Here is an 18,418-nt window from a genome sequence, read left to right as displayed (position 1 = left end):
GGCAACCATCTAGCCCATCCAGAAACGTTAGCGACTTCTAGCGGTCGGTTTCAAGATTGCTTCATCGGTTGCAGGGATGGGAGGAAGGGAGGTTTGGAATGTGAATCTCAATTCAACTGCCAATCCAGATCATATTGACTCAATGTTCCTTTCGCTCTTGGCGACCAGACTCTGGTGCCGTGCTTTTCAGGTATCCTCTGGGCGGTTGCCCAATCCTCCAAATTGGACAGTGTGGTCGATCAGGTCACTCAAAGGCTATGTCAAGATCACAACCGCAAGCATTCCCGATGCTTCAAATAGAGTCCGTGTATTGAGCATCTATGGGCCTTAAGACGCCGGCCTGTTGGCAAAAGATCTTTTGTCAGAATCTTTGGTCACAGGTTGTCAGGAGCTTATTTGCCTATTGCTCTGACTGCCGATAGGCTGTCAATAGTTCCCAAAGCGTCAGGGTCTCTCCCTGCGTGCAGCAGTCTGCAGCCCTTTTTTCCTTCTAAAGTCTTCCCGCGCACTATCCAATCCACAACTTGCAGCCATTCCGTTCTTGGATACAGCACCGCAGCCACCAGCCATATGTCGAAGGACTGTTGTCCGCTCGTGGATTGAATCATGTATGCAAATTGCCCACGTAATTAATGGTCGCCACCGGGGAAAACTTCCCGCATCACCACCTGCTTTACGGCAGCACAGCATAGTTCCAGCTATGATCCTGACTAACAGCTCCAAGTCGAAGTTTAAGTCAATTGAGTTCAGTTCTCCGCCCCAATATCACGGATAGTCTACACAGCCATAACGTCTTTGGACAGGCCATAGACCCAGACCATTATGACCGATGAACCTTAACTCATTGACATAGCCGCCCCGCGTGCATCCACACTGCAGATCAGTCCCGGTTTGGAAAAATGCGAGCTCGGGCTTACGTAGAGTATCGTGACAATCGTTCTCTAGAGAGGGGCCTCGCCTCGACATCCAACGCCGGATTGGCAGCCATGGGATGGATCTAGGCACGCCGTTCTTGTTTCATCGTCGATAAACAGAGAGTGCAGCTGCAGCTAGACATAGCTCACATTAGTGCAGCCAAGCGCTGCACGCCGTGGGCTTATTCATAAACCTGGGACGTTACTGTTCAACTACTGCTATCAGGTGGCGAGTCTGACGTTTTGTTCGGGATGGTTCTTTGTCTTTCGTTACAATACATTGTTGATAAGGTATTGGCTGTCCGAGGTGTCGAATATTCTTCAACGAGTGATCAAGTATTTTGATCGAGGACATTGTATCGTCTGAAGTCGCCGGTGAAACGTTTTCGTCGTCAAGTGGTTGAGTTGGCCGAACAGCAATTATGCAGTTTACGATCAAGCACCCTCGTGACGGTCAGATAAAGCCAGCCTAAATACCAACGTCAGATGTGACACTTTAGCTAATATATGAACTTAACACCAAGATCCTATGAACATGTTGTAGATTGATAAATCATATGGCCAGGATTAGAACTCAAGTAGATACAGCCTCTGCAGGGAATTCTAGTACGCTTCCAACAAACAAAGACCAGCAACTATAGGAGCTAGATATTTGCAGCTTGGCCGGAGTCACTCAATAAGCGCCTGCCGCGCAATGGATATCAACCAAAGGTTCCAGTCCGGGCCTCCGGCGAGAAGTCACAATATTTCTTGTGAGGAACGGCTAGGCCACAAGGCAATATAGTACAGAGTGAAGGGGAGAAACAGGCATTCCAGCTGTGAGCCACATGTAGGTATGCCCGGAGCAGTTCATTGATCTCTGACCTTCCCTTCCTCCTCCAAGACATCTCCCATATAGAGCCAGCTAAAGTCCCTATTCCGAACTACAATGCCCGGATCCCTCGGACACAGCGGTATCCCAAGACTTCCAATAATATTATGTGACCCCATGAACTCACGGGCCTGCTCTCCACCAGCTCCCCCCCACCAGTGCCATGCGCCCGGCGCTGACACTGGCACTCCTGCTTTGACGAATCCCATCGGTGCTCTGTGACACTTGTCATGGAATATGATGAAGCCCAGCATAGTAGCCACCGGCTTTCCCAAAGTGTCTCATCACAGTGACAAAGCGCATGATTGCAAGTTCAGCCTTGATCAACATTGCTATCTCCTCTGAGTCCACACATCCTGCGCATCTCTCAGTTTCCCCTGCAGCAGCGGCAACGTCGAGCTCTTCCAAAGCGCAACCCCGCTACTCTTACTCTTGATAATCGTACAAACCAAGAACACAAGCGCAAGGCCCTCGAGCGCGATAGGCAGCACCATCCACGGCCATCGCACATGGACATATGTCTCTACCATCCAGACGGTGCCGCACGCCAATCCAGACGTTGAGTTATTGATGCTACAGGTCTCGTTGTTGATTTTCGCGCTGCTCCCTCGCAGGATCCGGGTCATGCTGGCGGCCACCGCGGCAATGGTGTCGTTCTCGCCGCCTAATTTCTGCGCCCCGGTGCCGGACTCGTCGTCTCCGAGTTGGTAGAGTGCGGTAAGGACATCGTCGGATCGGGACGTGGATATCTCGCCTGTTGCTCCTGTGACGTTGCCGGTCCAAAAAATCTGCAGTAATGGTCAGATACGTAATACCACATCGAATGCTGGCATGTACAGAAAATCACGTACCGAGAAGTGCAAACTAAGCGCATACCAGGCCGTGGCTCCAACGGTAAACGTTTGATTGGATTTTGGGGCTGCAATCGTGATGTTTTCACCAACTACGGGATCGGTTTTGTTGACGTAAGTTGCAACTATCGTCTCTGTGAACTCGCTGTCCTTGACGACGGCGCTGTATTCGTTTACACAACTAGACACGTTAGGTTTGGGATTTTCGGCAACGGAATGATCCAATCTCATAGCTTACAAGTAAAGCACGCATTCATTCGAGACAACCTCGAGCAGCGTGGTCGAAGAGAGATCATGAATACCTCGCATCGTGGAAATAGACGAAATGGTCGACTGTGTGTTGTTGAAGTTGATAGTCGGAAGACCTCCTGTGGAGTTCATGTACAGCCTCCCGCGCTGCGAGCCGTCGAAGTAGAGCCCGTTCGGTAGCGAGTACTCGCAGTAGCCCCAAGGCTCATCCACATCGGTGCAGTTCTTGTTGATGAGCAAGGTGGTGTTGGCACACTTGTAACAGACTGCGAGCGAGTAGTAAGTATCCGGCCAGGTGCAGTCCCCCGTCGCGCAGCTTATCGATACGGCAAAATCGTCCTGCGGATCATTGTTAGTGTCGTAAAGTCCGTTGTTGATGGCGGCTTTCATAGCAAGGGTGGGTTCTCTAACTAAGTTTCCAGATTAGTAGCTGAGAAGTAGACTTTATTGTAAAAAACGTACGTGCCATGATGGCTCCATATGCGTAGTCCATGTAACTTTGGACGACCGGTACTGAGCCATATTGACTTGTCGAAGCGACGTTGCGGCTCGGGTATGTGATGACCTGTTGAATAAACGGGTCAACGCCCAAGGCCACGATGGTTATGAACGCGCCCAGCTTCGCTAAATGTCTAGTGGAATATCGGTAAGCGCCTAATTTATAACAAGGGAGGAGTAGAGGGCAGGGGCCGGGGGAGGGGAGTTCATACACGCCTCGAGTTGCGAAGATCAACTTCATGCTACCCCAGGAGCCTCGACTCGCTTCGTCAAACGTCTGCACGTCGCCCACGGCACCGGCTCTCTTGAACCACAACCACTTCAATTGGCTGATCCCTTCGGCGACCGGGATGATCAACGCTGCCTTCATGATTGTAGACATGAAAGAAACAAATGAGTTGAGCGTGATATCCAGAGGCCAACGAGGCAGTGGTTTCCCGTCCGTGATCGCAATCGTCACGACTATAATAGTGAGAGCGATGATACTCACGACCCAAGCGAAGAGTTCGAACATCCACCAGCCACTGTCATCATCCTGTCGGACATCAGGCCTCTCTTGACCTCCAGCCGGAGCATTATGTAGCGGCGGCTGTGAACTCCTTGGACATGCTGCATCTTTGTCGTCCACGGGCCATTTCAGGTCGTCGAGTTCAACATACGACCCGGCGAGTCGGTCTAGAGGCGATGGCGAATGGAGCGGATATTGTGACGCCGACATGTCAGGTGATTTGGACAACGACTTGTCGAAGTGCAATTCCGTATATGGTCGACGCCATAGAAATTGGAACCTTTTGGACATAGGCGGCTAGGCGTGGTTATTACAGTGTAGCCGAGAACCAAAAGTCGGCGTGGTTTGTCGTCACAGGAGCGCGTAGATCTCATCACCCCTGATGAGCAACTCTTAATTTCTTGTTAGCCCAGTCTGGTGTAGTGCGGAATTGGCGATGGGTCCAAAACCGTTGACTCGTGCTGATCATGGACGAATAAGATGCGCAACCCCACAGGCGATAATTAAAACTTCTTCTATACGAGGTTTCAAGAGCACGAGTAATAGAGCGTGGACTAACAAACCGCAATGTCTGGGTTGTCGGTCCACTTCTAAGATAAGCTTATAAGAGGACTCCTCTATGTCATGTTAGAAAGGCATGCAACTTGCTTTTTTTTCAGCCCTGTGATAACAATCATCGTGGCCTGGGAGACAACATCGGTCCCACTTCGACAAGAGCCTAATTAGTTTTGTGACAGCCGTGCAATCCGGTGCGTTGCTAGGGTTCGAATAACTGATAAGCTCCTAGGTTACATCCCGCAGGAGTGCAACTCAATTCGTTCATTGTATCATAACCTCTCTACGAAGCAACGGAAGGGGGGGGGCCCTTTGTTACCAGGAACTCGCAAGTGTCTTGCAGGCTTTATATGCTGTTCCAACATTCAGCGAAGCACAGTAAGAACGGCTAGGAAACTGAATACACGTGCTCTACTCGAAAGTCGCTCATACGATCTTGCAAATGCCGACCAACAGGCATCTCATGGCTGCTGTTAGAGGCGGAACGTCGTCTGAGGCTTCAGTTGACATCACACCTCCACACAGACTTGAAGGTCTGACGTACACACATTGAATTAGTCATGTTGACTTCTTTAACTTAACTCACTAAAGGCGCCCGTCGACTCCACCATCGTAGTATCGAGATCTCTCGTCGTGCCTCCTGTTCCTGAAGAAAACCACCACGTTCATGGCTTGGGTTACTTTGACACAGCCAGAGGCGAGCGATAGCAACGTCCGTTACCTGAGTCTATATCTCCAGCATCGAGCTTGATTATCTAACGTTGGACGAAGAGTTTTCCTATGTCCCAAAGGAGTCATGACATAATCTACCATGCTGAAGTAACCGTAAAATCCAATGCTCCTTGCGCCGTATCTTAAATCTTTCTACGTCCCGCGTGTCAGCGTTGAGCAAACAGTGCAGACACATACTGACTGCGTCGTTGGGTATTAGACGGTGGTGGTACGTTAACAACGAGCTCCCGTGCTATTTTGTTGACCCCAATGTATCAGTATGCCGAACCCCGGCCCTTTTAACCTCTGGATGATGCTTCGACCCTGGAATATCTGTGCGAAGATACTCCGACAACTTATCTTGGAGTGTTTGCCTCGAGGCTGCGCTCACGAAATCGACGAGGGCGTCATTAAAAGACAATCCAGACCTGCTTGCCGCAGGGCGATCCCAACTATTCTTGGAAAGGCGACCAGAAAGTTGTCAAGATAGCCAGCAGAGCCAGAGACGTGCATTAGACATACTCGTATCTGTACAGAGAGCTGTTCGGTCCTCAAGCTTTATATACATAGGACCATGTCCAACCATAACGCCAGGTTCTATGCACCGTGCTTCTACTACAGCTATGATACAATATCTGCCCCTTTGACCACTGTAGCTAGCAACCTACAGCTGCATGTAGGCACCAATACCTGCACCCAAGCTCCACCCGAGTCTCTCGCCCAAGATACTTGATGACCCCTCACCACCACCTTGACTTCTTTGGCTCACTGCTGTCCAGCCCAACCTGGTCCAACGGGCCGCCTCTCTTTTGGTTGTCCCTCTCAGCATCAAATGCAGCTTTAGCCTTGTCCGTTAGTGCATCCTTTTGCTGGCCCACCGCCTGGACCACACCAGCTCTATCTTCTCGACCGGAAGCCGCTGCCTCCTCATCGCTGAAGCTCAGGGCAGCGGCGACGGAATCCTCTTTCTTCAGGCCGCTAAACAACCAGTCCTTAAATCCACGCTTCTTTTGTGGCTCTTCGTCGGCAGCATTCACACTGCTCTCCGTCATAGCTTCGCCCGGCCGCGTCGTCCTTTCGGCGGTAGGACCAGCCCTTCCAGCTGGCGCCGCAGCCGATTGTGGTGTACCAAGCAAGGCGGGCATAGAGACACCAGACGACTTGGCCTTGGCGGTGGCGTCTTCGACGAGACTGATTTGTTCCGGGGATGCGGTGCCGGACATGTAGGCCAGACGGGCGGCTTCGAGACTGTCGGCTTGCAATTGCTTTTGTAAGGTGAAGAATTCGTCGCGGCGCTTGCGGTTGTATATCATCATGTCGACAGTGGCGTAGACGGTTACCATGAGGGCGAGACCTGGTTGCGTGTCATTAGCCTATGACTCGCTTCGCTGCTATTGCAAACATGCGATAGGAACGCTGGCTGGAACAGGGAAACAGGGAATGATAACGGCAGACATGACTTACCGCTAAATCCAATCAGCCCCATAACCGTATACCGATGCGCAACATCGAAGTACTTCCTCGACGTATTGATGACCCGATCCAGCCGCGACACATCATGATTCCTCGCCGCCAGATGAGCAGCGCGAAGTCTCCGTACCCGCTCTTCCAATGTCTCAGGTACCGCCTTCGATCCCATACCTGCCGGAGGCGGCCTTCTGAGCGGCAGGGGCCGCGAGGCTGTCGTTGCGGATGCTTTTACTGACGGCGAGGACTTGGGCTTGGTGGTCCGAGACGCGGGACCGCCGGGGCTGAAGCTGCCAGCTTTGGAGGCAGCATGCAGTGTGTTGGACGTGAAGCGCGTGGCATCTGCCACGCTACGTGGAGTGCCGTCTACTGCCATTGCGCGGGTTGGGACGGGTGGCCGAGGAAAATTGGGTGCGATAGCATATAGCAGTAGCAATCGGATGGGGTTCGCGAACGTCCTGGTCAGTGATATTTTTTAGGCCCTATGATGGAGCTCCAATTCGGTACTTACCTACGAAGTGGGGCAGCCTCCCGGATTAATCCGTGCCGCCTCTGTTCACCATTCTCAGACACGGTATGAAAGTACTCAAGATCTTGATATTACGATTCAGTCATTTTATGTTGATTGATCGAGTGGGTAGCTGAATTATCTTGTCTCATTGCTGAAGCAACCTGAGTAGGCTGCTAGACCACATTGGTCACAGTCACGTTGCTGCGACCCGCCCATCGTGCCGCCACAAGTATGAAACCCGGTCACAGCTTCCTGCACCAGTTCCCATAACCTTATACTACTATGTGCTGATATTGAATGCCCACGGTCTGGATTATACAGTCTGGCCATCTACCCAATCATTTGATACTCTGTCAGTTTATAGACAGCTCACTGCAACACCTCGTGACGGTCGATCGGCCAATAGGATTTTCTTCATTATTACCATGACGTTGACGAAGCGAAACTCGTTTGTAGCCAGCTGGATCTAAATTGAAGCGTTTGAGACGTAACGATTGAGGGCTTGAGCAAGAGCGTGCCCATGGACGGTTTTCTTTTTCTATCTCTTGATACTCGCTTATGGCCGGGCTCAGTCTTGCTTGGTCAATATTTGCTGCCGCAAGCAAGTCGAGTTGAATCTGCTGATGCATCATCACACCTCTTGAAAAACAGAAATGAAACTGTCCATCTCGTTGAGACTTGGCGATAACTGATTTTAACGCATTTCGGCTTATACTGTCTGTTCAACCCTTGGTAAGCAAAGTGCAGACTCTAATGCCACGTCACACAAGTAAGCATAACCAGCTCTCGTCAGGATGATTCGAAGATCACAATGCTCGTCATAAATATCTTCGTTGTCTGTATAGAATATAGCGTCACTATGTCCATGATATCTCGACATTCCCTCCGAATCTAGTTTTGCAGGTGACTCGTTTTAGTTATCTTCAACCCCCGTTATGGAAAATTGAAGTTGACAATGACGATATTCCTCCACATCGAAATGCACCAATCAAACTTAACCCATTTAAATCTCGTGTCGAAGAATCCCTTGATTCCCTTGGGCTAACACTATGTAAGACTACGTACATAGTCAGTTGCCTGCAGTGTTCCCCACCGTCGGCAACCGTCGGCTCGAGCTCACCAAGATTTTGATAGAGTGGAACCTGGACCTGTGAAGGCAAATAGATGGTGACCTGCGTTCTCCGACGGCATCGTGTTCACACTTTAAGAAGCTTTGTACGACGGCGGAGAAAGACATGGCCTCGTCACTGCAGCTACCCGTGTCGACTCGACCCACCGGGAGTCCCGGAATCGCCGTTGAGTCTGAGGCGATTCCGATCCCGAAAGGCCCGTCGCCGGCGTCGTCGATCCCTGGGCAGCAGCCGCCTGACCTTGGAACCGCGTCGTCGATCTCTGCGACGCGACATGGTGGGGGAGGCGCGAAACGCAAAGCTGGGGCTTCAGTCGGCGCCGCTGCCGGATCTTCGATCAAGGGTGGTGCGAATAGGGGATTTACTGACAAGGACGACGCGACGGAGAAGGGCGCTGGCAGCAATAGCCAGAAGCGCAGACGTCGTGTGTTCTCCTGCCAGTCGTGTCAGAGGCTCAAGTGTCGATGCGAGTATGACGCCGGGTCTCAGGCTTGTCACCGTTGTGTGACACTGAGGTGCGTAGAACTGTCGCATTGATTAATTAATGTGGCAGCCTGGTGTTGGATGAAAGGACATGCTGACAGTATGATGTGATAGGATCGAGTGTTCACTCAAGGGAGAGTTCCTCGAGGCTCCACCCAACCAGAAGCCAGTCGACTCGAGCTCAAGCATCGAGGACAGGTGAGTGTCCCGCGTTCACCATTTCTTTCTTCGTTCAGATCCATTCTAATAGCACTGGAACCTGCAAATTGACTGAGATTACCAGGCTGAGCCGGCATGAGAAATCCTTGGCAGACATCAAGAACATGCTGGAATTCGTGTCGCGTCAGTTCGGGCTTGTCAGCGACATCCACAAGAGCCCCAAGATGGTCAGAGGCGAGGTCGACACCGAGACGCCCGGCTCCAATGAAGAGGAAGACCCCGAGAATCTCGCCGACCCCGTCGACCTAGGCATCAAATCAGCGCCCACCGTCGTGCTGAGGGAGATTGGCGAGCAAGTCACCAAGGGGTACCGGAGGCTTGAGCACGTCAAGCTTGACCTGATCCAGCTACAGCTGCTAGACGAGCAGACCGCCAATGAGCTGGTTCGCCTGTTAGTCTATCCATTTATTCAGTTCCCTATGAGGCTGCTGCTGACACCCCGCTAGCTTCTTCAAACACCACGGCCACATGTTGCTGGTCTATGATCCGACAGAGGCCGGCGCCAGGGACTTGAGGGAGGTTTCGGCCTTCCTACACAGCGTCTGCTGCTTGTGTGCCACCCTCTACCGCGACGATCTGTGCGGTACTACGACCCACCGAGGGGTGTACGAGCAAGTCCGCATTACGCTTGGACAGGTTCTCCTGTCGAGCCCCCTGAGTCTGGAAGAGATTAATGCTGTCTTGTTGATGAGTGATCACGCAGTAAGCCCAACCAGTCCCTTCCCCCTCTTTGTAAGAGTGATGCCAACAAGCCCAGGATGGACCCGAGTACATTGACAGCTGGCTTTTGACCGGATACTGCGCCAAACAAGCCATGCTCAGCATCAGCTTCTCCAAGATCGTCAATAACATCAAGCGGGGGACTACCACAGTTTCAGACCGTCGAGCCATTCACTTGTGGTCTACCATCTGTTTACACCATTTGCAGTAAGGTCATACCCGGCGTGTATTGATGCGTGTTAACAACCGATTACAGCTGGGCCGCTACGACCGGCAGGCCATCGGTCCTTCAAAACGCCTACATCAACCAATGCAATATCCTGCTAAGCTTCTACCAGGCAAGCATGCAGAATGGAATGCTTGTGGCGGAGATAATGCTCTACTCGGTGCTTCATCAGAAACTGAACCGTCGGTCCTATCTAGATGCCAATAGTGAATGTGAGGAGTTCAAATCATGGAAACAGAGGTGGAATCATCTAATGTGTAAGCGAAGCCAAGTCCGCCCTAGACTAGCATCCCTCGTCAATAATCTCAGATAGCTAACCGGCGGTCATCTTCATAGCTCTCCCAACAGCGTCAATGCTGAGAATTGGCTACTACGCTGCCAACTTGATCCTTGCAGTACGCGCCCTGGAAGAAAGCGGCCATGCCATGAGCCCTAAGACATTCCTATCCAACATGTCCTTGGTTGATCCCACGAGTGGCAATAACGACGATGCGGATGCCGAAGGGACCAAGAAGGACACCCATGTATTGCATGTGCATACCTCACGCTTTGCGCACTCGGTCTTGGAGACGTTTGTGGACATGCCTCCATTCTTAATGGATTCGATTCCCACTTACCTTTGCCTCTGCATTGGGTACTCGGCGCTTATACTAGCTCACTACGACGAGAAACAGTCCAAGGTGCCTCCCGAAGTTAGCATTGGCCTCATATCGCGACTGGAAGATTGGTGCATGCGCACACCAAGTAAGTCCTGGGCCATCAAGTTCGCAAAATTGGCGAGGCAAAAGGTGGAGTCGCGGACTGGCAGCAGACTGCACCCGGAGCTGAGGAGGGGCACAGCCAGGGAAAATGACAGGCGACATATGCCTGGATGGAGTGCGACAGATATGTCGATTTCGGCTTTCGCCGTGGGCCCGGAACACAGCATGCCGCCGTCTGGAATGGCACACACTCGACACTATGAGGGCGACGATTATGTTTCGCCCGGAGATGCCTTCCCACTGGCATCCGATGGATTGCCGCCGGGCTACGAGGTGTCACAAGGTGTGATTCCGAGCATGGAAGACTTCTTTGGGGGTGGTTTCTTGGATTTCATGAGGCACCCGAGGGGTTGACAAGGCACTTGAATATGCAGAGCACCCCACCCTTGGGAGCTGACAAATCTACGGACCACTTCCCAGGAATTGACCCGACCGCTTTGACCACTTTCACTCAATTACCTTTGACCCTAAGCCTTGTACTGGACTCTAGGGTAATATTGAACCGGCCAATTGTCCACCAAGGATTCCTCATCTCACCTCTTTGGGCCAAGTGGGTCGAGCAAGGGGAATATATATCCCGTACTACGTCTTATATACAAGCTGTCGTAAGTTCCCGTCCAAATCGTTTGTGGCAACGTGAGTTCAACAAAATGTCGAACCGACGAAGCATCCTTGTTATTGGTGCCAACGGGTATATTGGCCTCGCAGTGTGCCGTGCCTTCGTCCGCGCTGGATGGCGTGTCTACGGTCTGGTACGCAAGCCAGAATCAGCCCAGTCACTTGCAGCAGAGGAGGTCACCCCTATCGTCGGATCTGCGTCGGACCTTTCATTCCTGGATCAGCTTTTCGCCCAAATCAAGACTTTTGACGTCTTTGCCAGCTGTATTGAGCCGCCAGACTACGCGGCTTACTACAACAACGCCATTGTCATGATCCGGAAGATAGCCGAGACCAGCAACAAAAATGGCGTGCGCCCCTTAGTGCTGTGGAGTTCGGGCTGCAAAGACTACGGGTACACAACGATTGATGGAGCCCCTGATCTCGCTCCTCATACTGAGGAATCGCCCATCAATTTTGCCGCCCTATTCTTGGCCCAGCGAGCCACGTATTCGTTGAAGATGTTCGAGCACACCGACCTCTTCGATGCGGCTGTTTTGCGGCCGACCAACGTATATGGCTACAGCAGTAGCTACTACGGCATCATGTTCGAGTACGCGGCTGCCGCTGCTGCTAGCGATACTGTGACGTTGAAACTCGACGTCCACCCAAAGACCATTCTGCACGCTATGCACGTTGACGACTGCGGAGAAGCATACGTAGCGCTCGCGGATCACAGCAACCGAAAATCCGTTGGCGGGCAATGCTTTAACATCTCAGCGCACAAGTACGAGACAGCCAAGGTCGTGGCGGGAGCCCTGGCGGAGGAGTACGGGATCAGCGGCGGTGCCGAGTTCGTTGAACCAACACCCCAGGATGCTGCTGGCATGTCGGTGGCAAACAAGTCACTGTTTGGGTACAGTCAGTGGGTGAGCAGCGAGAAGATTAGAAATTTGACGGGGTGGACGGATCGCAGGATGCTATTCACGGAAAACCTGCATGCGTATCGCATCGCGTACGAGGCGGCTCTGCAGGCTGGGCACGAAGATACGGTGAGAATTAAGGCGAGATGGGAGGTGTGGGAAACCCAATTCAAGGACTTGATTGGGAAGTAGGATTAATTGGTAAAGTAATGTACCCGATCGACAGAGGCGCAAACTTGTAACAGGTATTTCGATTATCGTAATTTCCGACTCTCTGCAAGGCTTCTGCCACTCACATCCCGACTATTTTCTGTCCACGCCGCAAACCATCCCCTTTTACCTCAACCCTCTAACGCCCTCCTAATCTCCTCCACCCTCCTAACCTGCCTTCCCTCTACAAAATTCCTCTCCTCCAACCACGTCCTCAACACTTTCCCCTCCCTCTCCTCCCACTCCTCATCCGTAATCGACCCCCACCACGTATCCCGCGACCGGCCCTTGATAATCAAATGCTTCCGAAATGTCCCCTCATAGACAAAACCCAGCCGCTCCGCCGCGCGCCGGCTTTTCGCGTTCAAGTCGTCGCATTTCCATTCCAAACGTCGGTAGCCTAGGTCGGACATGGCGTGATGCATAACCAGGTACAAAGACTCGGTGGCAGCGGTCGTGCGTTGCAGTATGGGGGAGAGGGTTATATTCCCGATTTCGATACTCCGATGGGGAGGAGTGATGCGCAGGTAGGAGAGGTAGCCGGATGGGGTGTCTGCCGGCAGGGTCTTGCCATCTTTACTACCGTTGCTGTGAGAGTTGGAAAGGGAAAGTGGGATCTTGGGAATGATGGTGAAGAATAAGGGGTCGTTTGAGGTGGCCAGGGTGCTGATGTGGATGGTGAAGTCAGAGAGGGTGGTGAAGGGGCCGCTGGTCATGTAGGTGAAGATTGAGGGGTTGTTGAGTTGGGTGTAGAGGGCTGGGGCGTGGGTGATGTTGAGGGGGACTAGGGAGACATAGGTTCCTTCAAGGATGCGGTGGGTTGGAGGCTGGGCTGGGGTTGCGTTGATGGGGGGTCCGAGGGGTTGGGTTTGGGTGGTGGACATTGTGTTGGTGTTGCTTATTTGATGGGTCTCTGCTGCTGGATCCTACAGAGAAGATGAATGACTGTATTAACTTTTGGTTTTATCGTTTCTGAAGCCAAAGTGAGCAGGAGTGCTATAGTCTAATAGTTATCATATATTATTTTCTATCATCTGTGGAATTTGTTACATGTATATGCTGCTGGGTTAGAGTACGAATCAAGTCGTAATACTCCGATTACGGCTTACACTGAACGATGGCGACATTGGTTGTAGGCCGTTGTTGACTAGTGTGACTCATGCTTTCCTGGCTAGTAGTTATCGTGGATAAGTGACGAATAAGCGAATGCCTATTACCAGTAACTACGTGCCGCATTCAGAACCGCTTGCACCTGCCCTTTAAAAGCAAGTTACTACTAGCATGTTAAAATTGTGGGGTTAACAGGGTTGCCGGGAGGATCGCATATGAAAAGGCGACTAAAGCAAACTGAGGTCGAACATGATTAAACTTGGATATTTACACTGGGATATATGTGGTGACATTTATCATTTTACAACTGAAAGATATGGAATTAGCGATAAGGTGCCGATACTAATTGGACACTAGAGTTAGAAAAGCCTCTTGTCCTGATTATTTGATTGCTTTATGCATATATATTCGCTATGTGTTTCTAGTACATAATATAGTCACTTCGGACCGGAAGATAGTCGAGGATCCAGGAATGTACAAAGCTATTTACATGCTTATTGTGAAATTGGTAGCCTAAGGTCGTGTGAGCTACAGGGAAGATACTTGAGTGCCCTTGTGCGGCTTGGATCCCCCCACCTGTACTTCTCTTCTTCACCTTCCTATGTAGCCGGAATGCCAGTACCAGTGCGACCCCACACTTATCTTGTTACTTCGACGTCGAGTGATCCTGCTTTTGATTGGTAAGGTGTGCTATATACCCACGTGGGGTAACTAGACTTACCACATTCAACCTATTTGCTCCACTTGAGCAGCCAACCTCGACTTCCCAGTGCGGGTTTGGACACCAATCACCCATCGCAGTATATCTGCATTGACACTCCTGGAGTTTTCATTGGAGATTCAACCCTTTGTGGCGTGTAATCTCAATTCGTTCAGCGAATACACACCCTTTCACTTGAGCTGCAAGCATCAACTGCGCCAGCAGCATCATACAGCGACGATATCCCGTTTCAAGTACTAACTCCTATAGCATTAACTGAGCTCCGCACAAGTAGGCCAAGATCCTCTGACAGGAAATGCTCGCCGTTGTTGTCAAATTTTCACCTGCTTTGCCATCGCTCACAATCGAAAACGTCATATTTCCATCACGCCCAGCCCCTCCAGTCGCAGCAAGAAGCGCCAGAGCCTATGGAGCAACTTTCTTGAGAGCATGATGAAAGTCAGTGCTTCTCTTGAATCTATCCGATTCCATAACCACACGGACCATGTCAGGTTGTCAGGGGGCGGCAGAACATGGCGCTCTTTTAACATCAACGGCGACCGGTACAAGCCGTTCTTTTACTCTGGACTGGACATACGAAAGGGGATTATTGCTCTCACTGGATGCATCGCTAACATCACGCTTTACTGGGAGCCGGGTCTGAGGGGATAGTGGGTGGTGGCGGATGAAGCCTAGTTCGGCCTCACTCCCAAGGTCCTGCATACACTGACTGCTAATTGTGGACAGCTCGTACTTTCGAACTCCCAAGATGTGGTTACGTACAACATGCCACCTAAATTGATCATAATGAATGGATTTTCGCCGAGTACGAGTCCGACGAAGATATTCCTTATACGAGCGACGCTACCTCTTAACATACATCGGGAGTTCGATGCCCACTTTCAAGGTGCGTTTGTCAGAAACTCAGACTGCGGGCGAGTTTTGCGCGAAGGTTGATCGGAAAGGAGCATTTGTAGTGCACGGATGTTTACTAGTTACGAGGGATTTCAATAACAAGCTAGATGACGTGCGAGTAGTGCGAATAAGGAGTAGCGGCTTCAACTAGGTCGGCACGGTTAAAGTTTTCTATTTATCCAGCTTCAGCCCTCATTTCAGGCACCTACGTTCCTTCCGTGTCAAGCATTCATGATAAATCAATCGTAGTTTTGTACTATTTTCTAGCAATATATATTTATTATGAAAACCACGCCATTCATATTATAGAAAGCAATATTTTACTGCATATAATGGAGAACGACAACTTGATCCCACCTCACAAGGATGCCGTAGATCGCCGTACAGCTAGTCACAGTGATTCCTCAAGACACCACTTCTCACGAGCGACGTACATTCTCATCTATTCTATCTTCCCTCTCACACTTATCCTGATTCTATACATATCCCCATTAACAGCCGCCCTTCTGCCCGTATTGGTCACCCCAACCATCTGGCTCTTTTTGCATGACAGGCAACGTTGTACAAATGAAAGGAAAGACCCGCAGACTTTCTTGTGGACCTACATACTCACGGGCACGGTCGGCGTAACCGTCGTCGTCATTACCCAATACGTCCTGTCCTACCTCTGCGCAGCGATCCTCTTTGGTTCCGAAATCGGCGAGTACATGGACCAATTCAGCAAGTCGGAAAAGGACCTGACCGAATCTGACCCCGCAGTCCTGGCCAGGAGAAGAGAAATGGCCATGCGGTGGCAATACTGGGTATTTCTTCTCCTTCTGGCGTTCGTCTTTGCTGCTGTTATCGAAGAATGTTTGAAATACTCGGCTTTGATCCTGGCTCGTCGTTACGGCCGGGTCATCCATGAGCGCAACTATGTAACCATAGTTATGGCAGGGGCACTGGGGTTCAGCATCATTGAAAACATTGGGTTTGTTTATGCTACGGTGCAGGCCGGTCAGGGGGCGGGTCAACTTGCCTTGACGCTGCTCGAGCGTGTGGTCATCGCGTCGCCTATGCATGCCTTGGGCGCGGTTGTCATTGGGATCAATGTCATCAGGCGGGATGTCTATAAACATGATCTGAACCTCATGCATGTTCTCGGTCTTCCGGTGCTGATCCACGGGACTTTTGACTTCGGGTTGTTCGCTGTTAGCGCCTTGAATGGGAATGTAGGATGGGTACATCCGCATGGTGGGTGGTTACTCGTGGCCTTGGTATGGACAATTTTCATGATGGCGAACTTGGCAGTTATTATGCGCAGGCGGGTGGCATTGATGAAAGAATGTAGACCAAGTGAGTGTTGATTTGCTGCATCTGCCTGCTTCGGTACGCTGACATAACAGAATTTCTTTGAAAGATGGCTTTCTGGGATTGGACACACTACAATGTTTCCCCGCCCATCAACTTCTCTTCTTTGCGCCTTTAGAGAGCTGACTAGAGGATATGGATAAGACCATGGAGGAGCTGGCATTGACCCAGGAGTCTGGGAGAGAAACAATGTGTTGGTTTTCTTGGCAGACTTTGTTATCGAGTGACTAAATATCTGAACGTTGCTGTGTTGGCCTTTTTGGGTGGATAACCCTGCCTTTGTTGCCGAGTCACCAGAGAAGACTATTTCGCTGGAGGCAACGGCTTATATGAACGTTTGCCCCAGCGTAATTTGGAATCTTCAAGCTTTGAACAACTGGTTTCGACTTTCCTGGGGTTTAGATAGGAACGTCACCAAGTCCTTCTGGTATAATGGGGAGGATTTGATCAAAATGACGGTCTTTAATTCTTGCGTAATGCTGAATATTGTTGTTGTCGGAACAATGACTTTGTTTTCCACAAGCGGAGATCTGTACTCCCTCGATCGTGCTTGAGTATTCTGCCCGCAGCAGCATAAGTGTTACCCAGTTTCAGCTCTTCATGATGACCACATGTTGAGTCAAAATTCAAAACAAGCAATTTCGAAGACATGATAAGACCCTGAATGTAGAAAGTGGCTAGCGGCAGTTCTTGATGAATGGTGCATCCGTGGATGGAGACCTGTGATTCCTTGGGCGGGTACGTCGCCAGCTTGCTCGAGGTATTCGTTTCTATGTCCACTTGAAATATAACGAGTCTATGAAGCACCGATTCTTTTACTCCGCCCATAAGAAGTGTCCTTGTGTTTTGTCGTAAAACGTGCTTTTCGATCTTGCTTATAAGATAGCCGTATGATTGGACTGATTGTATCGAAGACAATGTCATTTTCCCCCCGTTGTCGCGTGTTGCTCTTCAGATTCTTCATGGAGTAGTATTTGAGACAGACGCGCGTTTCCGAGTGGCGTTGTTGAGTCCTGTACAAGAACGTACGCGGTTTTGAGGATGACGACCACATTTAGATCTGTCCCTATAACCGCAGGAAAAGGCAGAGACCAGATCTGAGACAATCTGACAGAATTGCTCGACCCAAATCTTTCAATCTCCCATGCTTGACGCTGTTTCATCGAGTGAGTGACATGTGCCGTAACATGATTTCATCTTGAGATCATCTTGCACCCGACTGGTTAGAAAGTTGCGAACAGATTCAGCCACTGATTGACGTATAAAACGAAAACTAGCCACCTAAATCTCATCTAGACTGGCACAAACGACCACGACAGCCCTCACAAAACTATTGCATTTCGTCGTCAAGGGTAACACTGTGGACGTGTACGAATATGAGGAGCTTTTGTAGTGCCATATGACATCCAAAATCTGCTTTAGATTTAGGTGATGAACAGCCCAAGAGACCCAGCCAAACACCTGTGAGCTATGTTTCTTTCTGGTTTGATTTTCGCAACAATGACTCCAGAATTCAGGTATACATCCGATCGTGTGTGCCATGTCCTTTGAGGCTCGTTATGGCATCCAGCGTCTATTGGCGGCCTACGGCGGGCGAATCAACGTAATCCATCATCAAACTTGACCAAAGAAATATGCCGTTGGCGGCTTCATAGAGATGAGATAGCAAAAAACCCCGGAAGTAATGCTGCGGAGTGGCGACCGGAAGACTCTGGAGGCAATGATGTAAGCTTGTGAGATGATCTCTCGATCCTGTGGGGGAGCTGACTGGACTATGATATACTTAGCTACATGAACGACGATCAAGACAACTATGTCTAAGTCCAGAGTTAGGAGGAGCGTCACATATTCTGTAAGTAACTGCATTTATAACCAGATAAATTTAGAGGGAAACTCTGTCATTTTTGAAGGGAGCTGGTGTTGGAGATGCGGGGACGCG

At 50.6% G+C, this 18,418-nt stretch overlaps 6 protein-coding genes across 6 annotated transcripts; 3 read left to right on the top strand and 3 right to left on the bottom strand.

Annotated features, from left to right (window-relative positions):
• Positions 1–2,117: 2,117 nt before the first annotated feature.
• Positions 2,118–4,101, bottom strand: BCR38DRAFT_487403 (uncharacterized protein; the record flags this gene model as incomplete). The annotated part of the gene is made up of 5 exons (XM_040864153.1): positions 2,118–2,573; positions 2,637–2,817; positions 2,875–3,295; positions 3,348–3,517; positions 3,596–4,101. 5 exons carry the CDS (start codon positions 4,099–4,101, stop codon positions 2,118–2,120), a joined length of 1,734 nt encoding a protein of 577 aa, XP_040713736.1.
• Positions 4,102–5,897: 1,796 nt separating this feature from the next.
• On the bottom strand, positions 5,898–7,764 carry BCR38DRAFT_411512 (uncharacterized protein; the record flags this gene model as incomplete). The annotated part of the gene is made up of 4 exons (XM_040858587.1): positions 5,898–6,511; positions 6,622–7,082; positions 7,136–7,217; positions 7,509–7,764. 4 exons carry the CDS (start codon positions 7,762–7,764, stop codon positions 5,898–5,900), a joined length of 1,413 nt encoding a protein of 470 aa, XP_040713735.1.
• Positions 7,765–8,219: 455 nt separating this feature from the next.
• BCR38DRAFT_38056 (uncharacterized protein) lies at positions 8,220–11,516 on the top strand. Its single transcript, XM_040857400.1, has 7 exons — positions 8,220–8,780; positions 8,863–8,946; positions 9,032–9,358; positions 9,414–9,669; positions 9,725–9,894; positions 9,944–10,170; positions 10,250–11,516. Exons 1-7 carry the CDS (start codon positions 8,371–8,373, stop codon positions 11,026–11,028), a joined length of 2,253 nt encoding a protein of 750 aa, XP_040713734.1. The 5' UTR covers positions 8,220–8,370; the 3' UTR covers positions 11,029–11,516.
• BCR38DRAFT_347496 (uncharacterized protein) lies at positions 11,325–12,386 on the top strand (the record flags this gene model as incomplete). Its single annotated transcript, XM_040856349.1, has 1 exon — positions 11,325–12,386. The coding sequence occupies one exon, from the start codon at positions 11,325–11,327 to the stop codon at positions 12,384–12,386; it is 1,062 nt and encodes a 353-aa protein (XP_040713733.1).
• Positions 12,387–12,535: 149 nt separating this feature from the next.
• Positions 12,536–13,288, bottom strand: BCR38DRAFT_347730 (acyl-CoA N-acyltransferase; the record flags this gene model as incomplete). Its single annotated transcript, XM_040856367.1, has 1 exon — positions 12,536–13,288. The coding sequence occupies one exon, from the start codon at positions 13,286–13,288 to the stop codon at positions 12,536–12,538; it is 753 nt and encodes a 250-aa protein (XP_040713732.1).
• Positions 13,289–15,319: 2,031 nt separating this feature from the next.
• On the top strand, positions 15,320–16,978 carry BCR38DRAFT_440811 (uncharacterized protein). The gene is made up of 2 exons (XM_040860732.1): positions 15,320–16,464; positions 16,515–16,978. The coding sequence occupies exons 1-2, from the start codon at positions 15,462–15,464 to the stop codon at positions 16,523–16,525; spliced, it is 1,014 nt and encodes a 337-aa protein (XP_040713731.1). The 5' UTR covers positions 15,320–15,461; the 3' UTR covers positions 16,526–16,978.
• The last annotated feature ends 1,440 nt before the right edge of the window (positions 16,979–18,418 follow it).

This window comes from Pseudomassariella vexata (genome assembly GCF_002105095.1).
Source record: "Pseudomassariella vexata strain CBS 129021 chromosome Unknown BCR38scaffold_10, whole genome shotgun sequence".
Classification (NCBI taxonomy): Eukaryota; Fungi; Ascomycota; class Sordariomycetes; order Amphisphaeriales; family Pseudomassariaceae; genus Pseudomassariella; species Pseudomassariella vexata.
The sequence above is the reverse complement of the archived record's forward strand: the minus strand, read 5'-3'. Positions and strand labels throughout refer to the sequence as shown.

Coding starts and splice junctions, on each gene's coding strand:
- BCR38DRAFT_38056 (XM_040857400.1), top strand. CDS start 8,371: ATGGCCTCGTCACTGCAGCTACCCGTGTCGACTCGACCCACCGGGAGT. Junction 9,359..9,413: donor GCCAATGAGCTGGTTCGCCT/GTTAGTCTATCC, acceptor ACACCCCGCTAG/CTTCTTCAAACACCACGGCC. Junction 9,895..9,943: donor ATCTGTTTACACCATTTGCA/GTAAGGTCATAC, acceptor AACCGATTACAG/CTGGGCCGCTACGACCGGCA.
- BCR38DRAFT_440811 (XM_040860732.1), top strand. CDS start 15,462: ATGGAGAACGACAACTTGATCCCACCTCACAAGGATGCCGTAGATCGC.